This window comes from Stenella coeruleoalba (genome assembly GCF_951394435.1).
Source record: "Stenella coeruleoalba genome assembly, chromosome: 9".
NCBI classification, from domain to species: Eukaryota; Metazoa; Chordata; class Mammalia; order Artiodactyla; family Delphinidae; genus Stenella; species Stenella coeruleoalba.
In genome coordinates, this window is record NC_137155.1 from 2,983,385 (window position 1) to 3,001,104 (window position 17,720).

Sequence of the window (17,720 nt, forward strand, 5' to 3'; positions counted from 1 at the left end):
GAAACGTAGACAGAAAGGCCTCTGAAGAGGAAATTATGTAACAACAATTAGAGCAATTGTGCTAATCGTGCTAATGTATGTGGTTCTTTCAGACTAAACAAAACTTTAGCTCCTTGAGAGCTTGAAACAGTGTCTTTATTCAGGCCATTCACTTTCACACTGGACGGGAGGATGAACAATGCGATGGATGAAGGGACGGATAATCTTTACCCAGGATTGGACACCTCAGCCACCTGGGAGCTCCTTCAAAACCTACTGATTGAGCCAGGAGCCTGGCTGCCTGGGGCGGGGGCAGAGTTGGCAGTTAAGAAAGTCCTATATTCCAGAGAACTTCTGCAAATCCCTAGCCTTGACAATGCGGTGAGGCAGGAAAGAGGTAAGTCAATGAGAATTACGGGAACTCAGATTTTGCTGATTTTCTCCTCTCTCTCTTTCTTCCTAAGGTCGCAAGTTTCCAACTGGGTGCAGGAGGAATAACCCCCCTGCCCATGGGCCCAGGTTCCTGGGGGCACTGGCCAGCAGCATGCCTGGTACCTCTCCAACCCAGCTGGAGGGTCTCAAGGAACACCAGCCTATGGGCCTGGGCCCTGCTGATGGTGGGGTGATGGCGTGGGGACAGCAGGAGGCTGGCAGAACTGCTCCGAGAATGACAGGACATGTCCACAGCCGCAAGTGCCCAGGGAGGGGACATTGCGTTGCTTCCTGGCCACAGGCCTGGGGTCTGTAACCCTGAGCAGGTAGGTTAACCTGTCTGGGATTCAGGGTCCTCATCCCCGAAATGATGACAATAACGGTACCTACGCACGTGTCTATTGAGAGGGGTAAATGACACAATGCACAGCAGAAAGCCTGCAGGCACCCTCACACCACATCCACAGACCAGAGCTGCCGGTCTGTGGCCAGGTTTGGCCAGGCCACTTCTGTGATGTCCCAGCAGGTCAAACTGCTGTGAACGCTTCTGGACGCCATCTTGGCTGCATGCTTCCCTCCCTGCAGACAGCTCCACAGACACGCTCTGAGGAGCAGTGGCCTCAGGCCTGCTGCAGACACAGGATAGGTAACTCTGGCCCTCAAACCCCGGGTCACTGGCCTTGCTTCTTTCTTCCTTTGTTATTACAAGTGTCATATGTGCCTTCGAGTCAGACTTAAAGGCGTGGACCCTGAGGCACAGATGGCCGACACGCTGGCCTGGTCCTGATGCTAAGCCAGACAGAGCAGCACGTGCTCGGCAGGCCTGGGCCTGACTCCCCGAATCCCGTTACCACCCCCTGTGTGATGCGGGATGCAGGCTGGGGCCACTGCCTCGAGGATGAAATGGGTGCTCGCCTTCTCCCAGAGGCCCCGGCTCCAGCCCACCCTCGGCCAAGGCTCCCTTTCTCCTGAAGCAGCTGCGTCTTCTCAGCGGGCCTGACGTCACCCAGCTGCTCACACCTCCTAGAAAACTGCCCCACATCTTCCCCTGAGACCTAGAACTTTCTTCAGCGCCCACAGCGACCTTTCCACAAATATCTGAACCATGCACTGAGGGGTAAAGAACTACACTAGGCCCTGTGTCCCTGGGTTCACATCTGGGTTACCCATGCCACCCATCTGGCCCTGGGTTACCCATGTCACCTAGCTGGTCACACTCCTTAACCTCTCTGTGTCTCACCTTCCTCATGAAAACCAGGGGAAAGAGCAGCCCCTCTTCCGGGCTGTTGGAAGGATGAAGTGGGGTGACACACAGCGGCACTGTAAACGGTGCCTGGTAAGCACCCCACCGCCCGTGCCCTCCCTGAGCCGCTGTCGCAATCCCCGTGCAGCCCCCACCCTCTAGCCTCACCCACAGGCGATACTAGCAGCTGAGTGAGTGAGTGAGTGAGTGAGTGAGTGACTTTCTGCCCAGCTCTGCCGCCTCCGCCCAGGTCCGGCGCCCCAGGTCTCGGGGTTCAGAGCCTCGTCACCCGGAGCCGGGGCACCCAGAGTCAAGCCTTCCTTTCCACTCACAGGGCTGGAGGTGAGGTCAACCTGGTCCCTGGGCCAGGTCCATGGTCCCTCTGGCTGACCCAGCCAGTTCCCAGACACTCCCCTTTCCTCTCTGGCTTCTCTGCCATGCTGGCCTCGGTGGAATCTTCTAAGAAGAAGCTCTGTCCATGGGGATGGAGCTCTTCTTCTCAAATCCCTTTGACCGATCCCCCAGTTCTTCAAGATGAAGTCCAGACCCCCGGGCTGGCCCTGCAGACCACACGCTGTGGTCCCAACCCATGGTTCAGGCACCTCAACGCGCCATCCTCTGTTCCCTTCCATCCTCCAGGGTGTGTCCGCCTGCCAGTTAACCCCATGGGGGTGGGAACGGGCCCCTCACTCACTCCTGGCAGCCCCTCCCCTGGCACACGGACCTCATCTTCCACCACCCAGACACACTTGATCCACTTTTCCACCCAGCTCCAAATCTGACCAGCTTTTCCTCATCTCCTGGCTTCAAACAGAGGCCCTCCTACAGTCAGGGCTGCAAGACCTTCCTTTATGTTGGTTTTAGCTGCTCTCCAATGTCTTGGCTTGGCCTGGTCCCCTCCGAGTCCTCTTCCCTGTGCTCAGAGATGTTTATGAAATAATTGTGGGCAGTTTGCTACGTAGACAGGCCAAGATCTGGCCTCGCCGCCAGCATAATGAACAAGGAGGGGTTATCTAAATAAAGCAAGGATGCCGTGATTTCCAGCCGTCAACTGGGATGAGAAATGCTACTCCAAGATGTTCTACTGCTAATGCGAAATGAGAAGACCATTTTTTTTTTCCTGAAGAGCCCCAATTCTGGTGATCACCGTGCTTTCAAAACTAGGAACCTAACTGAGTTCATTTTCACTCCAGTTCACTGGTCATGAACTGCTGCTACTGCTTTTACTACTATTTTAAGTGAAGACCTGACACAGGAGCCAGAGCGCGGCTGTCAGAGGGGGTCACAGACAGCTGAGGCCATCACGGTGACTCATTTTCTGGCATGTGCCTAATCATTGGCTCGATGCTCCCAACGCAGTGCCGAACCTATGACAACAATACACCACTCAGAGGCTGCATTCTTCGAAATAAGCTATTGTTTCCACTGCTGTGATACAACCCTGTACTTCACAAACGAGCGTGTTTGAAACTATAGTCATCAGTGGATGTTTTCCCAAGCCTCATTACACAGTTAACACAATGGACCATAATTTCAGGTTCAGGCTTTTACGTTCACTTGCAGGGAGAAGAGATGTAAAAACTTTTTATGCCCTTTTATAGAATCTGGAGACAGGACATGCGGCTGAACGTGGGCTGGAAAGGCCATCATCCCAACCCAACAGGGAGGTCAAGGTGCACATCTGCTTTTGTGTACACAGTGAGGGCCCAGTGGGCTGTGGGAGGTGGTGGTGGGGCAGCCCCCTCACCCCGGGCTGGAGAAGCAGCAGACACAGAGGCCGGTTTGACCTCCCAATTACCACTACTTTCCTGTAGCAAAAAAAGAGAGTCAAGAGGAAGTTTGTCAAAACAACAAATATTGTTGAACACCTATTTATCTCAAGCTAATGAGCTTGGAGTGGCGGTTGACCAAGCTCTGAGATGTTTCCTGTGACAAACATAGACAGACGTATCAGAATTTAGATTGTCTACGGAATCTGACTCTACCGGGGAATGTGTAAATCCTCTGGGTTTTTCCGTTTGAATCAGCCAAGTGTCTTCATTTCCCGACACCTTCCCCAGTGGATCTACAGACTTGCTCAGTATTTTACCTCGTTTCCAAACATATGTTTTGCAGGAAATCATCCTATGGTGTTATCTCGCAGAGAGGAGTCTGCAGAGCAGCTGATCAAACACATGTGAGACATCGCTGACTGTGTTCCACGCTGAACCTAGATTATTTATTTTATATTCTCTTTAATGGGTAAAGGATGTCATGCAATGATGCTGGACACAGCTTAGGTTTGGAGCAAAGACCTCCTCCAAAATCCTTCACTGGACCAACAGTCGGGAGACCCCAATCCGATCACAGGCTGCTCCACCATCTCCACATCAGTCAGGACAAGAGCAAGGATGAAGGGGTGCCCAGGTCCGAGTGGCACCAAGAGGGTGCAGTTGAAGACCTTGTTGTCCCACCTGCCATTCTTTACATCCACACCCTCATCATGGAGGTGACCAGACAGCAGCAAACCACTTGCTCCTCCCTCAAAATCCCCAGCCTGCAACATCAGGACCTCCTGCAGAGCAACAGGTGGTCACTACCACACTTGGACAAAAGAAAAGGGACGTAAGTGAAACCTGGTGCAAAGCTTTTTCTCCCAATGATATATCACTTCTGCACGTAGAAAATAAATGAAAACATGTTTCCATGCCAATGCCTATTCAGCATTATAAAAACACTCCCTACCTAGTCTACATATAATAAATGCTGGAGAGGGTGTGGAAAAAAGGGAACTGTCCTGCACTGTTGGTGGGAATGTAAATTGGTGCAGCCACTATGGAAAACAGTCTGGGGATTCCTTAAAAAATTAAAAATAGAGCTAACATATGATCCAGCAATCCCACTCCGGGACATGTATTTGGAGAAAGCTCTAATTCGAAAAGATACATGCACCTCAGTGTTCATTGCAGCACTATTTACAATAGCCAGGACATGGAAGCAACTTAAATGTCCATCAACAGAGGAATGGATAAAGAAGATGTGGTACATATATACAATGGAATATTACTCAGCCATAAAAAAGAATGAAATAATGCCATTTGCAGCAATGTGGATGGACCTAGAGATTATCATGCTAAGTGAAGTAAGTCAGACAAAGACAAATGTCATGATATCGTTTATATGCGGAAACTAAAAAAAAAAAAAACAAGATGCAAATGAACTTATTTGCAAAACAAAATGAGACCCACAGACACAGAAAACAAACTTAGGGTTACCCTAGGGGAAGTGGTGGGGAGGGTTAAATTAGGAGTATGGGATTAACATACACACACTATTATATATAAAATATGGAAAAAACAAAGACCCACCGGATAGCACAGGGAACTCTACTCAATATTTTATAATAACCTATAAGGGAAAAGAATCTGAAAAAAATATGTATATGTATAACTGAATCACTTTGCTGTACACCTGAAACTAACACAACATTGTAAATCAACTATACTTCGATTAAAAAAAAAAAACACTCCCTACCTATATAACAATGTTATGAGAATGAAGTGTGCACCCCTCCCGCACACGAGTGTATTATTAAAACCAGCCCAGTTTAAAAACAAGTCATCCATTACTTCCCATTAATCTTGCCAGGTAAAGTCTAAATGCTGACATACGAATACCTATCATTTTCAACTCAGAAAATGAGAAGTAAACAGCAAGAAAACATTCCAAACATATAATTCCCCCCTGGGGTTGCCATTCAGATGTCTTGTCTAAAAAGCAATGTTTTCCACTGACCGACAGTGAAAATAAAGAGAGAAAAGACATATTCTTCCAACTCCGGATGTGTCATTTATCAGTTGTAACTGACAGATGGAAAGGATTCCACACAGGTTAAGTAAAGCTTCATAAAGCATGATAAGTTATTTTCGTGAGTGTGACTAAAAACAAGCTTAAAAAGAAGAAGAAAACACACCGGGGACTGATGGGCTGGCACAGACCCTGGGGGGCTACGAGCACCTGTACAGGGACCTTCACGACACTAAGGTGCCCCCAGGTGGGCGCTCAATCAATTCCACCTGATGATGATGGCGACCCTTTCCACCTGTGAGGCCCCTTGGCGCCAGCTGCAGGACACAGCAGCAACAGCGCTGCCCTGAGGACCACCCGGAATATCCTGCCTCCTAGCTCCTCCGTGCCGGGAGGCCAGAGACGGGGGACGTTAACCCCAGGAGCCCCCATCTCTGACGCCCACCCACCTGCAGGAGGTGGGCGGTGAAAGCTGCCAGGCTTACTGTGGCACTCACAGCGTGACCCACGGTCCGGCCAAGGCCGCCCACAGAAAATCACACCCCCAGCCCTGTGAGTCTGAGTCTGCGTAGCTTCTACTTTGAGGGCAGCCCGTCTGTGGGGCAGGGCAGAGCCCTGCACTTTCCCAAAACCTACGGGCACAAGACGCAGTGAGCTGAGTCAACACCCTGGGCCCAGGGAGGCGCTGAAACGTCTATGAATTCCTAAGCCAGGATCGGCAGAATGTCCTGCTGGGGGAGAAGTCTGCATTCGAGGCGTCACGTTAATTCACAAACACGTTGTCTGTGCTCCACAAGAGCTGGGATCCCACCCCACCTACCTCTCCCAAAACAACACCCCACCCGGGCGACTCGGGGTTGCACATCTGGAGACCTAGCAACACCGCTGCCATCAGGTGGGTAACATCATGGGTCCCACACACAAGCCAGAAGCCACTCGGATGCTGACAAGCGCACCGTGTCTTCAGAAAAATGCCCTTGAGAAACGCAGGTGGTTCGGAAACAGTCCAGGGGCATCACCTGCGTAAACCAGATGGTAGCTTTAGCCAACGGGACTCTGGAAGCTATGTCCCAGGCCTCTACTCTGTGTGGTGGGTGACCTCAGGGTGAGGGGCAGGACACCAGCCTGGAGTCTTCAGCCATGTGACAATCTCACCCATAAGCTGTAGAGAGAATTACATCCACCAACTTTGGAGCACCGATGGGGGTCCAGCCTCCTGGGGCAGGGCTGGTGACGCCTGTCCCGTCAGCTGGAAAACATTAGTATCACGGAGGACTAAAAGGCTGAAATGAGGCAGGTCCTCGCGAAAAGCATTTCTGTCTCCTCCTTCGAGAAAAATGTCCAACCGCAAAGGCAGCATTCCAAAAACGTGAAACATGATGGTCAGTGAAAAAAGAATTGATGAATAACAAGGAAATACTTTACACTGAAATCTTTTTCAATTTAAATTCATCTCGTTCCCAAACTAGTTTTCATTACTTTTGTGAATGTGGTAAAATTCCCCCCCTAACCTCGTTCGGGACACACTCTGCATCTGTGGGTCACTGCATGGAAACCAGGCATCGGCACCTGAGAAGTGGTGGGGGAGGGCAGGGGGGTGATGTAGGGCGGGTAGGGCACGAAAGACACTCAGCTTCATGACCCCCAGGAACACCTCTCTTTAAAAGCTTTTTTTTTTTTTATTGAAGTATAGCTGATTTTCAATGTTGTGTTCATTTCTGCTGTACAGCAAAGTGACTCAGTTATACATATATATATACACATTCTTTTTCATATTCTTTTCCATGATGGTTTGTCACAGGATATTGAATGCAGTTCCCTGTGCTCTACAGTAGGACCTTGTTGTTTATCCATCCTATATATAATCGTTTGTATCTGCTCACCTCAACCTCCCAATCCTTCCCTCCCCCACCCCCCTCCCCCTTGGCAACCACCACTTTTTAAATCCACTGACAGGTCTGCAGACCACTCCTCCTGCGTGTGATGCTGTCCAGACACTGTTAACCACTGAGATGTAAGAAGGGGTTTGGACACAGCATCAGAGGGAGAAAGTTTTCAAGCCAACTCCATGGGATAATTATAGGCAGCAAGACAGACGGGCGGGCAGACGGGTGGGGAATTCTGGCAGGAGCTACTCTCAGTGGCAAATGTCTAGATTCTGGCCACAGTGAATCAGTCTCTTTCCAACCTAATGGCTTGTTTATTGAACATTAGTGGATTTTGCTCTTAATTAATAGGGCTCCAGCCAACACAACGACCACTGTTTGAAGTCTCAGGAATTGGCCATGGGAATACAAGTCTACACTTTTGCTGTATTATCACTCCCACCTGAGCTATTTTTAAATTCAACTCCCTAAACATCAGGTTTGCAAGAACTGCCAGAAGCTGATTTGGGAGCCTGCTACTGTGCCCAGGGCTGGGAGTGCGCTTAAACATCACGTCCCCGCCCCCTGCACACACACGCGCGCGTGCACACGCACTCGCGCTCACAGCCCGTCTTCCCAAGTCTCCTAACTCAGTTTGCTACCTAAGCATTTCATCATTCAAGCCGCTTCCACGTAACCGAAGGGTCAGCACGTCTGGTCCACTCCCTGAGCTGAAGGCCGAATGGAGCACAGATGCTGAGACAAATGCTTTGCAGGGGTTCCTCGTCCTGTCTGCCATCCCTTTCCCAACCCACCCAACTTCCCAGGCGGGAACCCTGATTCTCCTGCTACGGCCACCCCGGGGGCCCAGGCTTGGAAATCCTCCTGCCTCCCCCACCCCCCCCCCTTTTCAGGCTGGTGCCCATTCTGAACAAGACACAGTGGGCAGGGCACCCGTAGCAGGAACAGAGACATCGTAAAAAGCAAACTGTTGGTGCCCTGATCTGTTCCAAATGAAGCCATGGGGTCAGGGCCAGGCTGGTGCATGGGGCTCTCCTGGAAGGCCCTGGGGGTGGTATCACTGCCATCCAGAGATGCCAGCTGCCCAGCAGGTGCTGTCACAGACCCACAGCCACACTGTGGAGGAAGCCCTGCACCACGGCTGCGAGGGATGCTCAGCAAACTAAGGCCACGTTTCCAGCAGAGGCCCAGGAGCCGCCCGGGGCCCCCAGTCTGAAGAAACTGGGGGTCTCCCAGGACCCTGGAGGAGGGGGAGAAGCAGGGACACCTGCCTGGTCTGCCCACTTTCACCTCAGCTCCCCCCACTCCCCACAGACAGTCAGAGGCTCGAGCACACTAGCAACGATGCCAGGAAGCTCCCTGGTCCCGTCCCCTCTTCCCCCAAGACTGTAAAGGACCAGGTGATGAGGACACAGCCAGCGGACAGCATGCTGGAAACAGGAGCTCCTGGGCGCTGCTGGTGGGAATGCCACACGGCGCAGCTGTTGTGTAAAGCAGGACGACAATTCCCGAAAAGTTAAACACAGAACTGTCTACAGTCCAGCAATCCCACTCCTGGGAGGATATGGGGGAGGGAGTCAAAGCAGAGACGGGTATCTGTAGTCTCACGTCCAGAGGAGCATACTTCACAGCAGCCAGTGGTGGAGGCCAAAGTGACCACTGACAGGTGCTGTGATTACACTTTCAGCCTTAAAAAGGAAGGAAATTCCGACACCTGCTACCACATGGATGAACCTTGAGGACATTCTGCTAGGTTACATAGGCCAGTTACAGAAAGAGAAATACTGTATGAGTCCACCTATATGAGGTCCCTAGAGGAGTCAAATCCACGGAGACAGAAAGTAGGATGGTGGGCGCCAGGAGCTGGGGGAAGGGGGTGGAGAGTGAGTGTTTAATGGATACTGAGTTTCGGTTCGGGCAGAAAAGAATCGTGGAGCTGGAGGTGGTGACGCCTGCGCAACAGTGTGAATGGACTTAATGCCACTGAGCTGTACCAATGGTAAATGCTATAGCATGTAAATTTTACAACGATAAAAACAAAGACTGGGTCAACAGACATGAGCGAAGGGAAAGGGCACCTTAAAGTAAAGGGCACGTCCCCTTCCTTCCCCCACCTCAGGCTGGGTTGGGGCAGATGGCCCCGGCAGAGCCCCCAGACAGGGAGAAGCAGGTCCCCTGTGACTCGGCATCTTGGCTTAGCCTGTTCGGGCCGCTATGACAGAGCCCCACAGGCTGGGGGCTTCTAAGCAACAGTCATGTACTGCTCGCAGTTCTGGAGGATGGAAGGCCCAAGTCGGGGTGCTGGCGTGGTCCGGGGGGGCCCTATTCCGGGTTGCAGACTCCTCACTGTACCTCCACACGGTGTGAGGGCCAAGGGAGCGCTCAGGGTGTTCTTTATAAGGGCACTAATCCTAATCCCAATTAGGAGGGCCCCACCCCAGAAGCCCACCTCCTAATATCACCACCTTGGAGGTTAGGAATTCAACATGTTCAATTGGGAGGGACACAGACATTCAGACCACAGCAGGACTTCCACAGACTTTCATCTCCTCTCTCAGCCACCATCACTTTGCATCGTCTAATACTGTCACTCTAGTTCCACAAGATCAGACGTCCAACACATCTCAAGTCTGCAGACGCAGGATGGCACAGCTGGCAAGCCCAGTCGGAGTGGATCGGGCTGAATGGTGTCGTAACAACGGACCTTTCTGTTGTCCTATAGTCCGGCAAAAGCAGGATGAAGCAGCCAGTTTTTAAAAAGTCAGTTTTGACAAAAGAAGGGTCTATAATTTCTGGGAACACTTCTGATCCTATGGTTTTAGATCTCTTGTGAGTCTTGAGCTCATCTTATCCAATACCCTCCACGAATCACGGGGAAGCAGGGCTCATTTACAGAAGTGCAGCTGTGCATCGTGTCCTGTGCCACAAAGTTATGACACAGTTTATCACCAGGTAGCATCCCTGCCCCCCAGGAGCTCGTAAGTCAGACGATCAGAGACGAGTAAATGGAAACCCACATGAGGGTTTCCTACAGGGGAATCACCACTGCCACAGGAGGCGAAGGTCAGGGCTCTCATCCGAGACTGGAGGGGGGGGTCTCGAGGGCCTTCGATGGAGTTCCCAGCTGCAGCTGGGTGAGGGGGCAGCAACCACCTAGGAAAGGAGAAGAAAAGCCCACGGGCCTCGGGGAGAGAGAAAGTCTGAGAAAGCAGGGCACAGTCTGGTTCGGGAGGGATAAGGGGGCAGGGAAAACAGAAGAGACTGGAACTGCATGCCCTCTAGGGCGCCACTGGCCACACCTGGCTGTTGACATTTAAATGAATGAAAATTGAAGAAAGTGAAAAATTCAGCTCCACATTTCAAGTGCTCAGTGGCTCCTGGACTGGACACAGATACAGAGCATCATTAACCCTCACAGAATTTCGTGGGACAGCACCGGGCTGGGAAACAGGAGGAGCCACCCCAGGACAGGCCAGCAGGCTCGGCTCAGAAGGTCAGTTTAATCCTGCACAACTGACACCGGCACCCAAGTCTTCTTATTCCTGAGCCCGTTTCCCTTCCACCAAGCCTGCCTGTCTGCCTTTGATAGGAGAAAGTCAAACAGGATTAATGACCAAGGACAAGGCATTCTAGATTAGGGAGATACCCGTCTGGCCCAGTCAGGGTGCGAGCATGTCCACGTGTGTCCAGGGAGAAAGACAGCCTGCTGCCCTCGTCTGGAGGGAGGGGAGAGTGTCCCTAAGACAACGGTTCCTCGTCTGAGATCTTGGACAACACAGTGAGAAGGAAGGGGGAGAGCAATGAACCAGGACTCCTGGTCTATCTGGCTCAACTCTGGGAATTTGTGTCAGTTTTTTCCAAAAAGGATAAGGACTTCCATGATCTTTCTAAAGCAATCAGTGTCTCTTAAAAAGGTAACATGTGGTTTGGCAGAGGTGGGGACTGAATCTACAACAGGGTTTGTGAGAAAGTGTTTGTGGTCTGAGAACCTGTCTCATCAAATGTACCTCAATAAAATACATCTTAGCCATTGCTTGAAAAGCTTTTCCTTTAATTTTTAAATAGAAATGATTTTGGCTGTGCAATTTATTCTCATTGAACTTGACCTGTAGAAGACACGGTCCTGGCAAGCAACAGCTCAGCGCCTAGTTAGGGGACAGATGGAAGCCTGTGAAAACCCTCAAGGCTGCAGTGTGCCCTCAGCCGGGGAAGTGAGCGTCCTCATTTCTGAAGCGGGGGACCATCCCTGAGATGGACGGGAGGAAACGCAGATGCTGCCGGAGACCCACCAGAGTACGTAGCAAAATCTACTTTAGGATAAACACCATTAGGTCTTGAAAACAATTACCATCATTAGCTGTGTATAAAAGCAAATGAAACCATATAAAGTATTGATATAAGTCAGAAAAAAAGTTGAATACTACGACTGGAAGAGACAGGTAAAAAATAAGGAACTATGGGAACATGAAGGAAAAGTGATAAAAGACGCGGCCATCAACTCAGGGGCTGAAAGCCAGCAAGTGGTCCTGAACAGTGAACACTGCAGGACAAGGTGAAAGTGGAAGCAAAGGTATAAAGTGGTGGGGGGTAGGGGAGAGATTTAAAATTCGCTTAAAAGGAAACCATAAAAGAGTAAAAAGGCAGATTATCACTATGTCAATAACATACATCAAAATTAAATAGCTTAAATCATGAAAAAAATGCAAAGATGAAGATATATAAAAGCCTTCAGTGGATCAGGAAATATCAAATCTATATTCTGTTATAGTAAAAAGCAACTGAAAAAAATGTACAACTAAAATTACCCGAAACGTACAATGCACAGACCCCACAATTATATGCGGATGGGGAGAGAATAAAGGGGTGCGGGAAACACAAAATAAATACATGACCTCTCCACTAAATGTTTTTATTTAGTTCAAGTCCAAATCACAACCAACTGCTCCTATGTTTTAAATGTGCACATCCTCAGTCTAAACGTTACTTTGGTGTCAAATATCTCGGCTCACTTTTTAAAACTGATGGTCAATTAAAAATGTAAATTTAATGATAAATTTAATAACAAAGCACAAAAGGCCTAGAAACCTAAACTGCTCCTTGCTGTGCAGACAGCCTATAATCACTGTTTTCTTAATAATTATAGGAAGCATTCTCGGGTGTTCAGAAATTACTTCACTTCCCAGGTCCCAAATTAAAGCGGCCACTGGACCCAGACCTGCATGCACGTGGGGGTGTCACTTGCCTGCACCTACCCAATAATAATCCACTCTGCTGGCGCCAGAAAAGTCAGGCAGGGAGGGAGAGAGGAGGGGCTGCAGGCCGCCGTGCCCAGAGTCAGGAGAACCCAGCACAGTACAAACGTCATTACAGCAAATTTAATCGTATATTAGCTTCACCTTCATTATACAACCACTGAGAAGTACTTACAGTGCTCTGAGATTATTTGCTATTGTAACAGGGAAATGTCCAACTCCTCTTACGTGTCAAGAAAATTTTAAGAAAAACTACAATTACAAAAGAATAAAATTCCTAGGCTTCCTTTCCACTTTATATCAAACAATAACTTTGACATTCTTAAATGAACTGCCAACATAACATCTAAAAAATACAGCTCAAATTAAATGGGAAAAGTTTAATGAAGCCAATAATTAGACACACTGTCATTTTTAAGGATGTAAATACATTTTCTAACACATTGGCCAAAAGCCTAGAAACCTTAAAAAAAAAAAAGAAAAGGCCTAGAAGCCTAAACCTGTTATTATGGGGCACACCTGTTAATATTCTATTATCTCTGTATGCTCCTGAGAGGTGAGGCAGGAAATGCTGAGTTGGCCACCCAAGTTTACGGTCGGGAGTAGCGGCCTCCTATACTGAACGCTACGTTGGGTGTTGAAAGGACTCAAGACGCTCAAGTTACCCACTTGAATTAATATTTTAAAATTTATTTCTTGGGCTTCCCTGGTGGCGCAGTGGTTGAGAGTCCGCCTGCCGATGCAGGGGACACGGGTTCGTGCCCCGGTCCGGGAAGATCCCACATGCCGCGGAGCGGCTGGGCCCGTGAGCCATGGCCGCTGAGCCTGCGCGTCCGGAGCCTGTGCTCCGCAGCGGGAGAAGCCACAGCAGTGAGAGGCACGCGTACCGCAAAAATAAATAAATAAACAAATATTTCTTCTTCTAATAACTTGATTAAATAAAGATGAATTTATGCAGAAGAAGGATTACCATCTATGTCTCCAGGAAGCACACGTTTTGATGAGACTGACTAGAAAACTTCACTGATTTTTGTATCAGCATACTGCCTGAATGCAGTCAATGGTCCACGGCACCAGCTGTTTAGACATTTCATGTCACTGGAGACTATTTTATTCTACAGAAATACGTGCTTCCGCCATAGAAAAAAAAAATTAACCAGTATCCTACCAAACTCACCAATGTCCTGTCTCTTATTCATATAGGGTCCAGTGGGACAGTTAACCCCGTGTCCATCACCAACTACTGGGATGGATCTTACACATACTCAAACTAAAAGTAAGCCAATAAACTTTGTCTTAAATGGACTTAAAGATATTTTAGAACCTCATCCAAAGGTAATTTACCTTTCCTTGCATTCTAGAATATTCCATCCATTATTATACCTCAACTGAGCTCTGAAATTCCTAAAACGTCACATCAAGTCTGTTAGTTTTTGCATGTCTTCTTTCCTAAAAGAATACTTTCCCCAGACAGTTTTAAGTTCATCTTAAGTTATGATTTTAATGAAGTTACTAGTAAAAACCTGTAACTTCAATCTAACTAAAATGTATACTTGTGTTCTCAACAAAGATAACAAATAACTGCATTAATAATTTAGGCAGACATACGATGGGTGAGTTTCCATTCACTAAGTCCTCTGGCCCTTCAGTAATCCTCAAGAAGGGCTGTCACACACCGTATTTTATAATGTGAAATCTCCTTAATTCATTGTCCCCCATCCAGCCCATTACAGGAAAAGTGCCAGTTTCAGTGGACGACAACAAATGCGTTACATCAGTTATCTGCTATCGTGCAGAGAAGTGATAACTTACCGAAAGTGGGATTGGATAACCAATCATGGCAGTATCAGAGAAAAACAAATTCCCCGGAGTATGTGGCAAGCACTGCCTTATTCTCAGGCAACATAGGAACCAGTCAGAGAGACGAGACTGTAATTTCGGTGAAGAACCAACAGAAGCTGACTACCACCACTAATGTACCAAAGCCAAAATTTTCACATCTGTGTCTTTCCTTTCTGGTAAGCAACCGATACACCTAAATCATATAAAACATTCAAAAAAACCCAAGACCATTGCTTTCCTCTGATTTTAAGCACATTGATATTGCTTGACTTCACTAAAATATACTAAAACAAATGACAAATGATACAGTAATTGGGAATAATAGACTTAAAAGCACTATGTCTACATTTCTCGGACAAAGATGTTCAAACAAGCAGATCAGAGGTTCTGGATGTGAGTGTGGGGACAGAACCAAATGCATCAATGATAACAATCTCACTTTTGTTACCATATCCACAGCAAAAGTCCTTAGTCTCCCTGGGGGACTTGGACATGAAGGCCAACCAGAACTCTGCAAAGCACTGTGAACCAGACCCAGGGTGACTGCCCTCTTGCTTACACAGTACCAGCCTGGAAAGAGGGCCCAATTCTTAGGGCTCCCCGTTTCACTTCTACAATCAGATTCCTTTAAAGGATCTCACAGATAGTTTTTGGATACCGTTTCACTGGCCTCTTAAATGTTCTCTGCTTCAAATATATTTCTAAGGTAGTTTTGCCAAAAAACGATTCCGTCTCCTTAAACAGGCTCATTTAAAAAGCTCCAAAGACGGCAGGTTTAGAGGCAATTCTGTTTCACATTTCTCTAAGTCATTTTGCAATGACCCCTGCCATGAAAAAGGATTTCCCATGTGTATTTTCTTTGCAGGAGATTTATTTATTCAAACGTAATTACATAACCACTAAGCGCCCTGCAAAAGAAAAAAGTTCTTTTTAACATTCCTTAGCCTCAGGATTATTTGATTTGCTAACCTGGCTCACTTTTTCCTGGCATTAAAGGGAGAGTTAAAAAAAAAAAAAGCCAGTTTTTGAAAACCTTTTGCGCACTTGGGCAGCACCGCGGCCTATGGGCACACGCGGGCAGGATGAGTCAGTGGGATACACTGCAAAGAAATGAGATTAGTTGTCCCCAAAGCTGCCTCGCTGGAGACCAGTTGCTAGAGGGGAACGTGGGCCCCTTCGGTAAGCAGGTGCAGGGCCCACCCCAGGCACTCATTCCATTTGCAGGACTCATCACACATTTGCTCCAGGCCCAGTAAGACAGTTCGCAGGTCCTGGGTGCGCCCCGCGGAGAAGCAAGGCAGCCGCAAGCAGAGCGCGCAACGTTGCAGCGCAGCGGCCGCCAGGCCCCGTGGGGTCGTGCAAGGTTCAAATTCCGCCTCAGGATCCGGTTAAAGAGCAGGCTTGTTTTTCTTGTATAAAGGAAGTCACTCTTTCTGCGAGTAAAATGTGAACGTGACATGCAATCCACACACGCGAGGTGTGGGGATGGAAAACAGACCCTGCGAAAGTTTGGGCAGGGGCAAGACCACGCCAGCCGGGAAGGGAGCCCCGACTATACTCCGATGCTGGGGTCCCTGACGCGGGCCCGGCCCGCCCCGCCTGTGCCCTGTGCAGGGGAGCCCCGAAAAGCCTGCCGGGGCGGGGGAGCAGCGGTCAGGAGAACCTCCAGGGCAGTGCCCTCTACACAGCCCTCCTGAGACCGCGGCACCCAGGCGCCTCCGGGGGCCCGGAACCTGTTCCCCTTCCTTTTGGGGGGAAGGTAGAGCGGACGGTGGGGCGGGGTGCCGTGCCGGGTGCGGGGTGACCAGACTGGAACGCGGGCGGGAACCGGGCAAGTCAGCGACAGGGCTGGGGGCCGGGGCCGAGTCTCCACTGCCTTCCAACCCCACCCCCCACCCCCGGAGAGCCCTCGCGGGTGGCAGAGGAAGGCTCGGGGCTCGGTGGGGCTCTGCCCGCGGGGACCCCCCAAAGGGATCGCGCCCACAAACGCACCCACGCGAAAAGCGCCCGGGCCTCGGCCTGACACTGTTACCCGGGCAACGACCCGGGAGCACAAAGTACACAACCCCCTTCCTTCGCGGGGCGCGGGCCCGCGGGCCGGAGAGAGGCGCCCCCGTCCCGAGTGCGCGCCGTGCGGGCGCGGGCGTCCGAGCCGAGCGGAGCCCGGAGCCGCTTACCCGGTCGGGGGCTTGGCCGCCGAGGCGTGCGGCGCGTCCATGAAGCCGGCGGGCGGGGGGCGCGGGCGGCGCTGTGGCCCCGCGAGTCAGGCGCTCGCAGACGCCGCCGCCGCCCTCATTCACTTTTTCCGCGCCGACCCATCGTCCTCCCTCGCGGGCCGGCGGAGGACAGCGGCGAGGCCGGGACGACGGAAGGGGCTGGAACCGACCCGCGCGGGCGGGAGCGCGGGCCGCGCGGGGAGGGGCCGGCGCGGGGCGGGGGCGCCGGGAGTAAGGTGCGCCGCGCCCCCGGGAGCGCCGCCCCCGCCGCCGCCGCCGCGCGCCTCCCGAGCGGCGGACCCGGCCCGCGGCGCGCGTCCGGGACAGGGGCCCGGCGGCACCGGCGCCCGGGGGCGATTCCCGGCCCGCCGCCGCGCCGCCGCCCGCTTGCCCCGGACCTCTGGGCCCCGGGAGCGCGCCGCGCCGCGGCGGGGAGGAGCTGCGGAGGGGGAAGCACCTGGCAGCGGCGGGGCCCGGCGAGGGCGAGGTGGGCGGACCGGTGGGAGGACTGAGGTTGGCGATCGAGGAGTGAGAGAGCGGTGCCAGGCTCGCTGCCCTGGAACCCAACAGAACCTCCATCCGGGCAACGGAGCTCTGGTGCGGTGGGTCTCAAAGTGGGTGCCTGACCTGCAGCATCTGGGAGCCGGCTAGAAATGCAGATTCGGGCCCCGCCCCGGCGTCCTGAGCCGGAAGCTGCGGGCGCTGGAGCCGGCCGGGAGGTGCTCCCGGAGCTCGGGTGGACGCGCGCTCGACTTTGTCTAGTTGTTCTCGAGGCGCCGCGGTCGCGCTGCCCCGCGGTGGGTCCGAGTGCTGGCCGCGGGCCGAAATGCCAGTAGAGGTAGCCCGCGGGGGGCCCAGAGCAAGCCAGCCAGAGGCCCCCGATCTGGCGAGCTTCACCCCACACGCTTCCTAACCCACCCCAAGGCCACAAAAGGGATCTGGGCTAGTGCGAAAGTCTGACTAACAGAAATGACTCTTTGCTGTGGTTCCAACGACTAGACTAAAAGGCGAGTAAGTGAGCCTGCAGGGATCGGTGTCGGAGGAGGTGCTGCTTCGGATCTTAAACTTGGATGAGGAATCCCGA

The 17,720-nt window shown here is 51.2% G+C and overlaps 1 protein-coding gene across 10 annotated transcripts in view; it reads right to left on the reverse strand.

Annotated features, from left to right (window-relative positions):
• Nucleotides 1–17,463, reverse strand: part of COBL (cordon-bleu WH2 repeat protein) — a 260,810-nt gene extending 243,347 nt beyond the window's left edge. For 6 of the 10 annotated variants that reach the window (XM_079932341.1, XM_079932338.1, XM_079932340.1 and 3 more), the window contains exon 1: nucleotides 16,598–17,173. In XM_079932341.1, the coding sequence (XP_079788467.1) occupies nucleotides 16,598–16,638 (41 nt within the window). In that variant the 5' untranslated portion in view covers nucleotides 16,639–17,173. Of the gene's footprint in view, nucleotides 1–16,597 lie in introns of all 10 variants that reach the window. The other 4 variants (XM_079932337.1, XM_079932335.1, XM_079932339.1 and 1 more) reach the window with 1 other exon arrangement.
• Nucleotides 17,464–17,720: the final 257 nt, after the last annotated feature.